The 15,579-nt window shown below is 43.7% G+C and overlaps 1 protein-coding gene across 1 annotated transcript in view; it reads right to left on the bottom strand.

Moving 5' to 3' along the window:
* The window catches only part of gli2a (GLI family zinc finger 2a), an 89,472-nt gene that overhangs the window by 60,843 nt on the left and 13,050 nt on the right, over nucleotides 1–15,579 (bottom strand). Inside the window, exon 2 of the mRNA XM_034885609.1 lies at nucleotides 13,625–13,763. Coding sequence (XP_034741500.1) covers nucleotides 13,625–13,739 — 115 coding nt within the window. The 5' untranslated portion in view covers nucleotides 13,740–13,763. The remainder of the gene's footprint in view (nucleotides 1–13,624; nucleotides 13,764–15,579) is intronic.

The raw sequence follows: 15,579 nt of genomic DNA, 5'->3' as shown, positions 1-15,579 counted from the left end.
TGGAGAGGGTGGTCAGGGTTATCCATGATAGATAACAGTTTGTTCAGTGACCTCCTCTCCACCACAGCTTCAAATGTGACAATTTGTCAATTTGTCTGACAATGACATAACTCCTGAATTCTTATCAGGACACATTCTATATATTTCATTCTATGTGGAGTGGCCGTGTTGAGTGTACAACAGGCATCAGACAGCACACATCCTAGCTACATGTCACGTCTGGTGTGTTCTCAACAGAAAAAACAAAGGCTATCGCTATGTTAAGTGTTACTGGGTTTCCCTGAGGTCTAACATACGGGTTGAATGCATTTCAGTCCACATTAAACATTAAAAAAGTATTTTAAATCCAGAATTGTTTACACCCACGTACAACTCAGCTCTGCCCAAGACGGTTGTGATTGGTTTAAAGAAATGAAAATAAATGGACTCTTATACAAGACTTTTCTAGTCTTACAGACTACTCAACGCACTTTCACGTAGTTCAGGAACCATTCACCATTCACACATATTCACACACTGTGGCCGAGGGTGCTGTACAAGGTGCCACCTGCTCATCAGATGGCCTCTAGCCCCCCCAGTAAGAGCGTTTGCCCCATGTTGGCTGAGTCCTGCAGCGGCCCGGGTTTGAATCCGACCTGCGGCCCTTTGCTGCAATCATCCCCCATCTTTCTCCCACTTTCCTGTCTAACCACTGTCACTAATGGATGGAAAAGCCTCCAAAAATAATCCAAAAAAGATAAACACTCACACTCCGAAGGCACATCACTGGTGTCTTGCTCAAGGACACTTTTGACTTGGGACTGCAGAGTAAGGGATTGAACCACCAACGTTCTCAATTGGCAGGCAACCACTCTACCACTGAGCCACATACCAGAGATTCTTTCTCCTATCCTACAATGTGTGTGGTGCCAGACCTTACTTTACAGAGCTGTGGAGATAGTTCCGGCAAGGTGAGACCACTTCAACCGTAGACCAGTGGAAGAGTGTAAAACCATTGGCTGGACCTTGCATTATGCATGTGCATCCTTTTGTACACATACGGCATTAACAAAACGGGGACCGACTCATAGAAAAAACAAGCTCCTTAGCATTATTAAAGGTCTAAAACTCTACAGGACCCTTTAATTAAAAGGATCAGTTTAAGACAACGGAACATATGGATTCCAGCAGGTGAGTCTATTAAGCCATTGTAGCTCTAGAATAATCAGGAATGAGTTGTCCTTCTCTACAAAGACTCTATTTAAAGCAAACCACTCTGCCATTGGCCCCAACAGACACAGAGCTCTGTTTCTATAGCGATAGGCCAGCCCAAGCCATCTGATCTCCCCCTGTCAGACCGCCACTTGTCAGCTCCTATTAGGGCCAGCGGTTGCCTCTGCTTACATGTGGTACCCATCACCCCAGGCCTTGAGGTAGCGATCCTGTTTGGCTGCTGCAGCGCCCTGCCCACCGGGGACGCTCGCTTCACTCAGCCCCGGGATCACCTCAGGTTATATGTGCCGTGTTATGACAGTCTAATGGTGCTAGTAACTGTGTGGCAGCAGAGTGTGAGAAGGGAGGAGGAGGGAGAGAGAAAGGTAGAGAGTGGAAAAGAAAAGCTGAGGTTATTAGTTGCATATGTTGTCTTTACATAGATCAGAGTCAGGGGTGTAGCACAACATCCTGGGCCCTGTAGAAAGGCATTTTCTGTTGGCTTCTCCCCAAATCCACAGCTAGTTATTCTAGCATTTTTTTTGGGCCCTCCTCACATGTGGGCCCTGGGTACTCAGTCCCCCTTTTCCCCCCAGTCCAACGCCCCTGATCAGAGTTGTAGCAATGTCTATAATAAGCATGGACAGAGGACCCCTCTGAACAGTAAAGTTCAGCTTTCATTTTATGAAGGAAAATGTTTCTCAGACAATCTTTGCTAAACAAGAGCAGCCCCCTTGTTCCTCCTCCCAGTGCAGACTCATTAATGGCAAAGGCAACACAATTTGCCAGTGTGTAAAAAGTATTGAGTTACCAGTGTGTAACTAAGGCAACAGTTGAGCTGAAACACACAGGGTCTATCACAAACACTTGACCATAAAAACATAGCAAGAAAGTATTATTAAATATTCATACTGCACTCTGACACCTTGCCATCAATGCCTTTATATGTCAGCCCTGTGTGTAATATGTAACATACATTGTAAACGTGTAAAAAGTAGGCTAGTATTGCAAGATGTTCTGGTGTGAGGAGAGGCGAGTCCCACAAAATAAATACCTTGTATTATTGTTGTTACACCCTCTGCCACACAGCCAAGTTCTGGGGATATAACACTGTCTCTGCAGCTATTACAAGCAGGATAAAACACACGGCTCATTTCACAAACTCACAAGCTGTCCAGTATTGACTTAACTTGATGCACACCTGCAATAACATCAGTATTGCAGCTTCCCACACTTCAGTTAGTTAGTATGTTCTAACAAAGTTCTTACAAGATACTAACTAAAGCTTTCACATCTGCCTTCTTCTATGCTTTTGGATTATAAACTGAACATAACTTGTCCTTGATGGCTTCATGCGCTGAATGACTTGCTTAATAAAGTGCCAGGTCATTTAGGATGGTCCCATCTGTCCCAACGGTTATTTTCATCGTTGACCAGTGTGCAGATTACTTTCTCGATTCATCATGCGTCCCACAAAATGCCTGAAAATGCCCTTCACAGTTTGAGTAGTAGCAAGGTGAGGTCTTTAAAGTGTTTGTTTTGTTAAACCAACAGACCCTCTGCACATTTCTTCACACTGAACATACAGCTTATAACTTGTTGATGGATAGTTTTGCAATGCCCGTATATTCGACTCTACATACTCTGAACATTTATAACTTAGGTCAATATTTGCTCATGTCTGTCATAAAGGCTCACTGTGCAATAACCCATCTGGGTGTTAATTACCAAACTTGTTATTAGATTGATTTTTGCAGTAAGTGTTCCAAAAAGTTGGGATGATTTTATGAAGTTGTGTCCAATCCCGCCCCGCCCCAATCCTTATGACCCAGACGCCTATAAGTCTCTACCAGTGGAGCTGGTCTGGCCTCACGGAAGAAAATATGACTTGGAGCGGAGCACTAATTGGCCGGCGCCCAGACACCCCACAAGTGCTAATGAACAGGCCAAGTGGCCACAGTAAAGAGTGAGTGAGAAATCCAGATCGAGGCTGGGGGAGAGGGGTCCAGAACTCACTGAGGCTTTCTGTCCGGGGCTTAGGGCTACTTCCTCTATAATTACGGGGGTTATCCCCCTGCACAATGGAGAAATTAAACTGCGAAACCTTGCAAGGTAAATTACTGCTTTTCCTGGGAGTTAGAGGAAGAGGCTTGATATGTAAACAATACCCCCTCTTCAGCTGAGTACTCTCTCTCTCTCTCTTCCTCTCCCTCACCCCCCTCCCCTCGCCTTCCTCTTTGTTCCGTGGGAATTTCAGATGGGCTCGATTCTCTCTAAGACTACAACTCTGCTGAATGAAGAGGATTTACAGTACCTTTATCGCCTAAGCATCTCAAACCTGTTTTGCCAAAGCTAACACTCAGAGAACGTGCACTCATGGAAAAAGCAATCCCAGTTTCAAACACACACACACACACACACACATACACACACACTCAGTACACATGTTGACTTTTAGAGGAGCTACACATGCTACTACCCTTTGTGTTCATTATAAAGTCAAGATGGTGCAAAATGTACAAACTACCAAGCTATCTGTGAGTCTCCAAAGTAGAACAGCAAATTTAAGATTACTTTCATAGTCGATTCATCTGTTGATTATTTCCACGAATAATAGATTAGTTGTTTGGTTTTTAAAACGTCAGAAATGGTGAGAAATGTGGATTTCCAAAGGAAATAACAAAACAACATCCTCAAATGTCTTGTTTTGTCCACAACTCAAATTAATTCAGTTTACTGTCCCAGAGGAGAGAAGGAACTAGAAGGTATTCAAGTTTAACGCGCTGGAAGCAGAGGATTGAGAAATTATCAAAATAGTCTTTTTTGCAGCACTAATCTAAGAAGTGTTTAGGCTTTTTAAAGGCATCTATCAAAGAAACAGCTTAGTACGACTTTTTACCATGACAGTTGATGCCAAGCGTATAATCCCTGATAAGACCAGGGTCAAGAGGTCATGCTGAGACTACAGCATTAGCCAGCTACATTTAAAAAATTCCTTCCACTCTAGGGTTTTAGGTTAGTTTCATTAAGCTCTCTGTCCACACTGAAAGACCTGAACAATAGGGAGACAATTCAATCTCTTCTCTTTCTTTTGGTCAGCAAACAACAAAACTGCACATCCCAGCCATCATCACCGTTTCTAGCTGCCACGCTACTAGCTGCCATGCTACTAGCTGCCACGCTACTAGCTAGCTAGGTTAGCCTTACTATTTGTTTCATTTGTGAAATATCACGAATAAGACTTGATATCTCACAAAACAAAGTCGAGATCTGCGTCAAGACTAAATACAGCTTTGGTATGGATGTTCTCTTAAAGACCTTTACTTTGTACAATGTGAACGTGTGTGAATGTAAGTATAGGGCTAACTCTAATGATAGTTTTCTACATTGAGTAATCTGTTCGGAAAAATGCCTATCTGCAGATGTAATCTGAAAATTACCAACACAAATTCCTAGAGCCAAGGTGTCCTCATGTTGCCTGTGTTTTTTTGTTTTCAGTCTAAAACCAGGAAGTTTTCAATTTACAAAAGAATAGCACAAAAGAAGTGTTCTTCTGTCACTTGACTAAGAGTTTCACCAGTAGGGGTGTATGCCTTCGTGTGACAACACACGGTAACGCTGTAAAAATGAATAAATTAAAAGTATCGCTGTGCTTAGACAATTATTCAGTCTCTTTCTGAAGCTGTCTGTGTGTGTGTTTGTGTGTGTGTGTGTGTGTGTGTGTGTGTGTGTGTGTGTGCGTGCAGACAGTGGTGAAAAGTAACTAAATTAATTTACTCACGTACTGCTCTTAAGTACTTAAGTGAGTGTTGAGGTACTTGTAATCTTTTCTTTTCATGCCAGTTTCTACTTCTACTCCATTACATTTCATAGAGAAATATAGTTATTTTCACTCCTGTGTGTGTGTGTATGTCTATGTGTGTGTGTGGGGACTAGAGGCGGGGAACTGCCCTCCGGCACCAAGTCATTTCAGTTTTGGGACTCTCTGTTTCTTTTACAAATCATAGACAACCTCAAAATGTGGCATGATGGGGGTCAAGCTGACACGCAGCTTGCTTGCAGGGCTGTGCGCGTCAGATCCACGTCTGCCGTGAACATGTCTGGATCCGCCGCTGCCAGGGAATGACCCTGCTGCTCTTTGAAGCCACAGCCAAGAATTCTCAGGCTTAGCTAACACCGTCGGGGAAATCACCTGGCAAACAAAACACAACAGGCTATACACGCTATACTAACACACACAGGCTTTCATTCAGCAAACCCTTTTCATTTGGAGACTGCTTATTAGGCAGCTGCCTGCTTCCACTTACGTAATGGAGCCATAGCAAAGCTTGTCGCAGTAATCGCAAAATAACGAGTGTGATTACATCGTTGAAGAACCAAACTTTAATTTGGCAGCTCTGGGTGTTTATTTGACAGAAAAGGTTGGTATTAAATGGATGGATGGATGGATGAATGGATGAATGGATGAATGGATGGATGGATGGTTGGATGAGTGGATGGATAAATGGATGGATGGAGGGATGGGTGGATGGGTGGTTGGGTGGATGGATAGATGGATGGATGGATGGATGGATGGATGGGTGGGTGGATGGGTGGATGGGTAGGTGGATGGAGGGAACTGGACCCAAACATCATGCATTGCCTGGTGGAGAAGCATCTCATTCCTGCTTTTTATTGCTCAGTTCACATTTTCACATAGCACCATGTATTGCTTTGTGTTATTTTTGATTTCATTAGTGGCAGGTTGCCTTTTGAGTCTATGTCCTTCCTGGTTTATTAGTGTAAATCACAAAAAAGCAAAGAAAGTCACAATGAAAATATGCTTTAAATATTTCCCAATGTCTGCTTTGGTAAATCTACCCTTTGATTGTATTGTATTGGGGCCTCTGAGGTAAAAATAGCACTGTGAACCACTTTGAGTAAAAGTATTGGCCAAAGGACAAAGGTATGTTTGGGTAAGAATTGAAGATTTGAATCTCAGACATCCTGTTTCTTTCTCACCAACAAAACAAAACTGCCAACTCCAGCCAGTGAAAGCACTCAATCATCTGTTGCTACCCCGCTGTTACTGAACGACTGTCTTTATTCCTGTTTCCTGCAGCTTTATGATGAATGACATTACAAACCAGTTTTCCATATGGCAGCATTTGGTTTGCCTTTCTTTAGAGGGACCATGACAACTGTACAATGGCCCTGTTACAGGCTGGGCTGTGATTACAGAGCAGTGTAACTAATAGTAGAGCAGTCCCAAAGAACTTTCTCACTAAGAACATGACATGGGAGCAAATGGATGCGTATGACTGGCAGAAAATCCTTTCTTTATCCTGGAGTAAAGAATGGTAAAAAAAGGAACTGTGCAAGAAAGCCAGCCTCTAAATGGAACTTCTTCTCTATGTTGGACCAAATTAATGAAACTAAATGACCAAATACTTTTCCATCAACTGGTTTGGAGTGTTTAAACCCAGCTACAGCGTAGTTTGTTCAGACGTCTTGTTCAAAGCCTTGGGCTTTCTTTGTTTCTTTAAGTTAAAATGGAGAAAGAGGTCATCGGCAATTTGGTTTGATTAGGCCGTTTTAACTGTTCTTTCATCGTCAGCTAGGATTATGGTTGTATTCAGCTAAACAAAATCTTGGTTGACTATCATTCTACCTACTACCTACAACCATCAACCAATCAACTGGTTGATGGTCTGATTGTTATCCTTACATACCATGAACTACATGTTATTCAGTTTCCTGAGGCCACTATGAATTTTTAATGCTTTGCAACAGGAGTGTCACATGTTCACACACTCATACAAACACCTGCTTAAAAGCTAGTCACCAGAGCTTTGGAGTAGACAAATAAGAAGTCAATAAAACACACATCTCGAGCACCTAATTTGATTTGTGGTTTCAGTTTTTCCCCTCTCTCTGATCCTGTTCTTATGACATTTTTCCGAGAGTCAATGTATTAGAGGCATCTTTTGTTTGTTACACCTGCGCCCACTCCGTTGACTGAGGCAACCTCACCTGCTTATTTTGCTGCTGGTGTGGTTTGCTGCGACTCGCCTGCGTCCTGTACTTGGAATCAGGCCGATGGGGAAGGCCGGTGTCACGACCGCATTCTCCATCTGGAGAAAGATTCTCCCCAGATATATTGTAGAAGTTTATTTTTTCACAAATGTTTATGGAATTCCTCCGCCTTCTCTGCAAGCCTAGCTGCTGACTGGGCAGGGTGGTTTGGTATTGTTTCTAGCCGCGACCATTTTATTTTAAGGTTTGAAACCAGTGCTTTTCAATTAGTTTGCCCGCTGGCTGGCAGGTGATACGTACGAGCACGTCTAGGTCTGTGTGACTGCGCCCCAGAGCTCTCAGGGATTTGGTGATGTGCTAAATGCTAGCAGAGGCCGGAGAGCAGCAGCCATAAAACTCTAGAGCTAAGAATAGGAACTTCACCGATGGCAAAGATCTCTTTCCTCTTCTTGTTTTCTGGGGAAGTTACAATGCAATTACAACGGGCATCAATTGTAAAGACCCCTAATGTCCACTGGCATACTCAGGCTAGACTCGAGCTGCAACAGTTAGTCAACTAATCAATTAGTCTACCCATGGAAACATTATTGTCAACTATTTTCATAATCGATTAGTCATAAAAGTCATTTTTCATGCCTTTAATTGCATGAAATGTTTTCAGTCTCTCAAATGTCCTGCTCTTTTCTTTTTGATATTAGAGTAAACTGAATGTCTTTGTGTGTTGGACTGACATCACATTGGACTTTAAGAAACTGAGATGGACATTTTTCACTTTTTACTAATATTTTATAGACCAAACATGGCTGAGACACAACTCTTCAAAAAAACAACAACTAAAATATGAAGCTGTTGAGGGGTGTGAAGAGTAGAAGTCTGGAACATTCGAGAAAAAGGTTCTCTCTGGAGAAATACTCCAGATTGATGCAAACTTTGAGGTGTTTATTGTTTTATATAATCTCGACTGATGCCTCAGTAACTACAGACATGCACTTCTCATCACGAGTGAGTGGGCTTGTTTTGTTCCGTGCAGCGCTGTGATAGATTATTTTCCTCCAGCAGCGTTTCAACGAGGGCGGACCACAGCTGTGTCTGCAGGCGAAGGGAGGGGGGTAGTGTGTCTGTGTGTGTGTGGGGGGGTTACAAACCGGAAGAGCCTGACCACAAACTGTCCGCCTGTAGACCAACTCAGCCATAGGAACCAGGCCTGTTTACACAAGCGCCTCCCGCCCGTGTTTACAGCTAGCACACATTTTTGTTTTACCATGTCTAAACTCCTCGGACGTTTATTTTGGTTCACTTGAACTGTGAGTGTTAGGGCTACATTAGTGTATCAAAGTAGCCTCGGCTGGCAGACTGGTGGCACAAGCCTGATGGATGCCGAGGGTTACGCGGGGTCAGGGAGATTGAGAGCTGACCGCATAGAAATCCACGGGCATGGACTCTCAACGAGTTCTTTAATAACATGCACCGTCATCCTGTCAAAAGAAAGCGGTTGCCCAAGGGGAAGAGGAGAGAGCCAGACACCTTATTGGGCTGTTTACCATCAGCCCTACAAACAAAACAGGCAGGAAGTGTCTTGGAGGCATGGATTACACTCGGCACACTGGGAAAGAGCTCTCTGTTGAAGGGAGGATGAAGCACAAAAAGAAAAAGGGAAGTACAAGGGAGAGACTTGAGGGATAGGGAGAGAAAGCTGGTGGACGGGGTGTTGGTTAATCCCCTAAAGCATCCATATATTGCCTCCACCTCCGCTCCTTCTGCTTGTAAATGGTAAGGAATGTAAAATGTTGTCTTTGGGCCCTGTGTGTGTAGACGCCTCTGGTACGGAGAGATTTATACTCAGACATTGCCCAAAGCATACCACGTTGCTTTTTTAACTCTGGGGATGCTTTGAAGCTGAGGCAGAGCGTTCCAAAGAAACAACCAATATCAGAAATGTCCTCTCATTTGACCCTGATTTATGTTACATAACCACATTAGAGACCTTCCAAAGGCTGCCAGCGCTCCATTGAGTTAACATAAGCCTTGGCTCCAAAACTACTATTCAAAGACTGGCTTTACATTTGCCAATACGACTGTCTTCTAATAATTCACTAATGTAAAAATTTGTCTTGAAAGATGTCTTTTCAAAACTAGGAAGACACGTCTCAATAGTGCCTTTTGACATTTCTCTTTGCTTTGTTATTTCAAGACAAATAAATCCAGGAAATGGATATAAAATTCAATTTTAAATTAATTGTCAAATTACATGTTATGAAGCTTAATTTACTGTATTAGGATTAATAACCCTTGTGAACAATTGCTACCAATCTCTGAAGGATAACCACACTTGAATTAGTATTTGGGCCAGCACTGCTGTGATGAGAACGCCTTGTAATGAGTGATGATAAAGGTTGAAACTTCAGCGAGCACTCAGGGCTCCAAAACTCGTGTTTTAGCTTCTCCACTGCAATCAGCAAGGCCAAGAAACAATGAAAAAAACAGATGTCCCCCTTCTGCTATCACGTAGCATATTTACTCTTTAAATCGGGTCATTTTGTTCGGCCAGTGAACAAAATGGAACTCAAGATAAGACTGGAAAAGACGGACAGAAAAAGAGATGCAAGGACGGAAGCTGGGAGGGGAGGTGAGGAGTGACTTGGAAAGCTACCAAGTTAACTGTTTATAAGAGCCACATGAAGTAATGCAAGCACGGCCCTCTGTAACCTAGATAGCCAGTTAGCCATTCAAGCCTTTCAGCAGTTAAAAAACACAACAAAAAAACGACCGGATGGAGATGAATATTTAAATGGAACTAAATGGATGGAATGTTGCATTAGATGTGTCCCAAGTAAACGCACACTGGACATATCAGGCCACTATCTATGCGTAAACTGACTCTGCCGATGATGAAGCTGTAAGTTTGCAAATAGAAAGTCATTCCGGGACAGAAACAATACCGGCCTCTCTTGAAGTCATTCTTGGAGGACAATGAGTTCCTGATAGTGTGCGGCTATAGACCCTGACAGGAAAATAAACAACACTGGGACATGGTCAATAGGCCTTCCTGTAAGCTTGTTGCTTGCAGTGTCTTCTCAAGTATCAGGAAAAGGCATTATTGATATGCTGTTACAAAATGTTACTGTAGCTGACACCTGATAGAGCCGATTCGTTCTCAACACCAGTATGTACTTTGGGCTGTTAAAAATGAAATCCATGATGTTTGGAGGGTTTCGGAGCCAGGCGGGGGGGTGTTTCTTGTATGTATGCCTCATAACTCGATCTCTTTCTTAAAATAGCATTAACATAAAGCATTGCATTACACACCCTTAACCATGTATATTTGTTTGCCTTGGTAAAAAATAATGAACTCTGGATGTTACGCAGTACCATGGCCATTGTGAAGAACCGCATTTTGCTTTTTCTTTGTTAAAGTAGAATACTTCAAGCATCGGGAGATGGATCCTCTGATGCTTTCAACTAAGGTGGAGGGCCGAGGAGTTAAACCAAAAGGGGGCACAGGGGTCTGGCATGAATGCGGTCATCCCTGCATAACCCTAGTCCCTGAATCCCCCGCCCCCCTCCACCACCTCTCACCCGGTCTGTGGAACCACAGCAGCGTAAGAGCCTCATTTAGGAGCATAGAAAGAAAGGCAGAAATCTCTTTCTCAGGAAGATTAGTGGCTCTCCCTTTGGAGTAGGCCTGTGGACGGGGAGGGAGCTAGGGGAGGCGGGGGTCTGTTATGCTCAGGGACATTTTTCTCTGTCAGGGGGTCCGTGACCTGATCCAGAGCACCCTTTAGTGAATGGCCTAGTGGCCAGTGCAGAGACCTCAGTGGAGACCCTTCAGAGTATAGCTCCATCTAAGTCATGATGGCCAAGATTAACACGCGGCTCCTTATCGCAAAGCCACTCTCTACTCCCTGCAAGACTAATTATCCCAGTATCCTCTTCTTCATCCATCTGTACTACAGTGACCACTCCGAGTCAGACTCACAGCTGATCTATTTTCATGGAGAAAACTGGATGTTGGGTGATTTAATGCGGTATTCGTGTTTGAGTACCACGTTGTGATACATCTCATTGGCATCCTCCTTGAATACATCAAAGCTGTGAATACTTATCTGTGGACAATGTGTTTTTTCATGCCAAAGAACATCAATCTCTGTCAGGAGTTCGCAAGCTATATGCTCGGACTCTAAGAAAGATGAATATAACACAGTGCTTAGGCAGAAATAATCCGAGTGTTAGCGATCTTGTCTGCTCCACTGGCCTCGTACAGTCAACACCAAAGTGAGGGATGACGGAAAAATTCTCTCTGGAAAACTTTCTCACGATATAATAAGGGCCGTAAAACCACAAGATGGCAGATCTGTGTTGGAAAGCGTCGCTCTTCCTCAGTACAGAGAGCACATCTGAGCGTCCCTGTGCTGGTCTTGGGTATGAGGTAGAGAGGAAGGGGGTGAATCAATCACAGGTATTCCTTTGAAACAGTGAGATGTTTTACAGTCTTGGTACCTAATCTGGACACATGTTACTCTGACATGGTAAAGCGCGAGCCGACAGAGACTCGTAAATCCTGCGGCCGCGGAGTCAGGTTGCAAATGCAGTGCCTGTGGATGCACGCCCTGTAGCTGTGAGACAGATGCAGGCTGTCACACAAAATGTGGGTGCCCATTTAAAACCATTAACAAGGCCGGGAGAAATAAGCTTGATTCCTATCATGAACCCAGCCTGCATCCCTGGCCTCTATCCTCTTTCCTTTACTTCCCCTTGGACAAACACTCTGCTTTAGTGGCCACTCAGACACATTTCCATTATGTCTTGACACTCAGAGACACGGACAAGTTCAACAGGGCAAGGCACGTCTCTATGAAACACAAGCACAGTGAGCTCCCATGAAACAAGTTATGAGATTCGTAGCCAGCTGACACAACGGATTAGGCTGAACAAGATGTTCTCAGGGTGTTCCTGCTTAAGTTACACTATTGTCTCGTGCGGGTTCATTTTCAAGCTCATGAGAACTACAATGTAGCCTGCATGGCTTGGAGTACTTTGCAATTCCATTTGAACTACAAGTACTTTGAATAAAAGAGGACCTTTAAGTAAGCCGGTTTGTGACATCTTAAGAATGCTTCCAAGCGACTTGATTTATTCACATTTGCCCCACATCTCTTTGTCCGCTTGCATCCTAATTTGTGAACCAGTTCTGATAAAAAGAAAGAATAAACAAATTGAAAACAAAAGCACAGCATTAAAACTATCTAATGACATACTAACGTCCTACTTTTACTTTTCCCCAGTGTAACAAAGTGAGCTTTGTGATGGCAGGCCAGCAAGCCCTTCATTAGACAGCGAACCAACTTGAATGATATGTTCCTGCAGTGGACCCTCAGTTGATGCCAGTGTGTCTTCCTGAGGGGTTTCAGTGTCCACCAGCTGGCTCCACCAGCAGGCGTTAGTAATTTATAACTGGTACCTCAGAGGCCCGAACAAGGTCCTCAAACCTCGTTAGGAGGAGTTTTCATCACGCATTCAGTAATGAAAACATGAGCTCATCTTTTAATTATGACCCCTTTATAGTGGGAATCGTGCACACTATGCACCCTCTGTGGTACCTCACAAGCACAAATAAGCCCTGATGGGTGCAGACTACTTTCCTTCTGTGGTGCAAGGTTATGAAAATCCAGCCCCTACAGCCCGCACAATGGTCATAACTGTGTAAACGACTTAATAATTCATGTCATGGTAACATTTGTTTCTTTGCTGCATGGTTTGAATAACTTGTGGCCTCTTTGTGAAGGTGCCAGAGAGGACACACTGAAACGTCCTAGTTTCTCACCCCGCATCCCTAAACAATTAATGCTCGTGGCTGATCTCGTGGCAGGCCACCAAGCCCCATCATTAAGCAGAAATACCGCCACAAATGTCATACCATATCTTCTTAGCATTTCAAAGGTGCCTCCCTGCACCCAGCCTTTATCCGAGGACTCTGATGCACCATGCCGTCCACTGCTATGCCAGCCTTCTTTAGTAATTCATGAAATGTACACTCGGGAGGTGAGAACAAGGTCTTTCGACCTCATTATAACACTTTTTCATCACCCATTCTCTGACATCTCTGAAACACGCGGCACTCTCTTGGTCTAACTCTTTTCATGTGCTAGCCAGCTACTTATGTGACTAGCCATGATGTTTCAGTTCACTGCACTGCGGATTGCATGACCCTACGGGAAAAAAAGGATGCAACAGTGCTATAGTATAAAAGCATTTAAAATGAACAGAGCTGAAGGGCTTACGCTTTCTCAAATTACCGAATGACTCTATTCCTCTGCAGATAGCATGTGTAAGGCCTACACATGTCCTACACATGTCCAGCCTATGTTGAATATGTAGGATAAAGAGTAAAGGAGAAAAGTGCATTGGAAAATAGCTGTACCTCTGGTCAAAGTGGCGGACAAGGGCTTCTTTGGAATTTCCGAGAAGCTGCTTCCATCCAGACCCGAACCCTTACACTCCTTCTTGTCAGTGGCGGTTGGAGCTGAAGTCTCCATGATGCCCTTCAATATCGTCACACCCTAGAGAAAGCAGGACAGACACTCACGTTAGGTCAAATATTAGATCTTGGCTGTGACTGTGCAAAAGAAAAAGATAAAGTAATGCATTCAAGTTAATAGGAGCTGTGTTGTTTTGTATGCAAACACATGTATGTATGGCGTTCAGGAAGGAGGTAAATGACTATCACAATTTTAAAATAGTCTCTTTTATCTTAAAATATTTGGATAGTGACCCTCAAAGAACGTCATGTTCTTCTTCAAAGACAGACGGAAAACCTCAATGAGTGAAATCCCACTGATTTGTGGTAGCTAGCGGAGCAGCAGCTAGCCTGGAGGCGATTTTTTTGATGAATATAAAAACCAAACCAGAGATGTGATTATGAAGAAAGGAATACTGCAGTGTAAAATGTAGTAAGTGTTATGATTCTCCGCCACAAAACTGCTAAAACTCCTGACCATGACGGCCGTGCTTTATGTCCATTTGTCGATTTGAATATGTATTATGATGTCAGTGAAACTAACATCAGCTAAGGCACTAAACACACACACTCATACACACACACACACACACACACGCTGACAGGTTTCTCAGTTTGATGTAATGAGTTCACAGTCCTCTTCTGTTTCAATTGTAAATGTGAATGGCGCTGAGGTTTGAGCCGCACACACTGTGTCAATACCTCCTCATGTCTGTGTGAATGGCTCGATGACTTGGCAACGTGCCACTTGTTTGACTTGGTGGGACCTACAAGATCATCCTCCGCCGAGAACAAACAGACCCCACGCCGGCCTGGGGAGGGAGAAGTTATTCCACACACTGCCGCTAGCCTGTGGCCGTGGCTTTTCCACCTGCCTTCAGACACGGGCGAGAAAATGTCTGGGTGCTTTGACAGAGCGCTGACATGACATTATGGCAAGGCCGAGCAACGTGGCTGTAATGGGGGGGGGGGCTGTTCACAGGTGCGAGCGAGGACTTCTTTCCTTCTTTGGAAAAGTAAGCCCATTTTAGTATGCATGTGAATGCTTTGGAGGCATCCAAACGAAGCGCTTCAGTTTGCTCCTCACAACTGTTGGGAGCTACTGTATGTTAGTGTAAGTTAGTTGATTAAAACTACACAAACATGCAGTCTCCCAAGTTCTATACAACAAAAGTGTTTATGACTTGACTTGTGCCCAAAGGAGATAAAAACACCCTGAGACCGCAATCCGGAAATAAGGGAAAGAAATGTGATTTTTTTGGAAAGGAAAAGGGTGAGTGTTCAGTGATGTTGTTAGCTCTAGCCGAATGTTTGAAGTGCTGTTTCGGGTTTCATGTGGATATCCAACATGTCCTCTTCATTGGGACGCGTCTGTATTAGCAGCCATGTCTGTGACCCTTCGGAGGTGCCAGTCGCCTGTCACCGAGCCAATGTAAGCCGATTAGAGGTGGGTGACTAACAGGTTTAGGCTGCATCTGTTTCTTATTTTCTGGTGCCAAAACGTCCTTGAGTCTTGTCTTGAAGAACTGCGTCACTCTGACATCACCTTTGTGATAGAATTTAATGTGCTCTTTCATGGGCTTTTATCTTATTCAGAGTTGGCCAAAGAACAGGCTGCTTTTGGTAGTGAACCCTCTTGGCAAAGATAAGATGTGCCCATGAACACACCAGTGCTCACAGCAACAGAGTTTGCCTTTCAAGCAGCCCTGGCCCTTAAAAATAACTAACAATCCTCCCCTTAACATCACCGTCTGATGAACATCTGGCACCACATTAATAGCTGTTTCCACCCTTTAAGAGCATGCCAACTATTTGCTTTCCTATTGCCTCTGAACCTTGAGCCAATATATATATATATA

This window comes from Etheostoma cragini, chromosome 11 (assembly GCF_013103735.1).
Source record: "Etheostoma cragini isolate CJK2018 chromosome 11, CSU_Ecrag_1.0, whole genome shotgun sequence".
Taxonomy (NCBI): domain Eukaryota; kingdom Metazoa; phylum Chordata; class Actinopteri; order Perciformes; family Percidae; genus Etheostoma; species Etheostoma cragini.
This window is presented reverse-complemented; position numbering and strand designations above follow the sequence as displayed.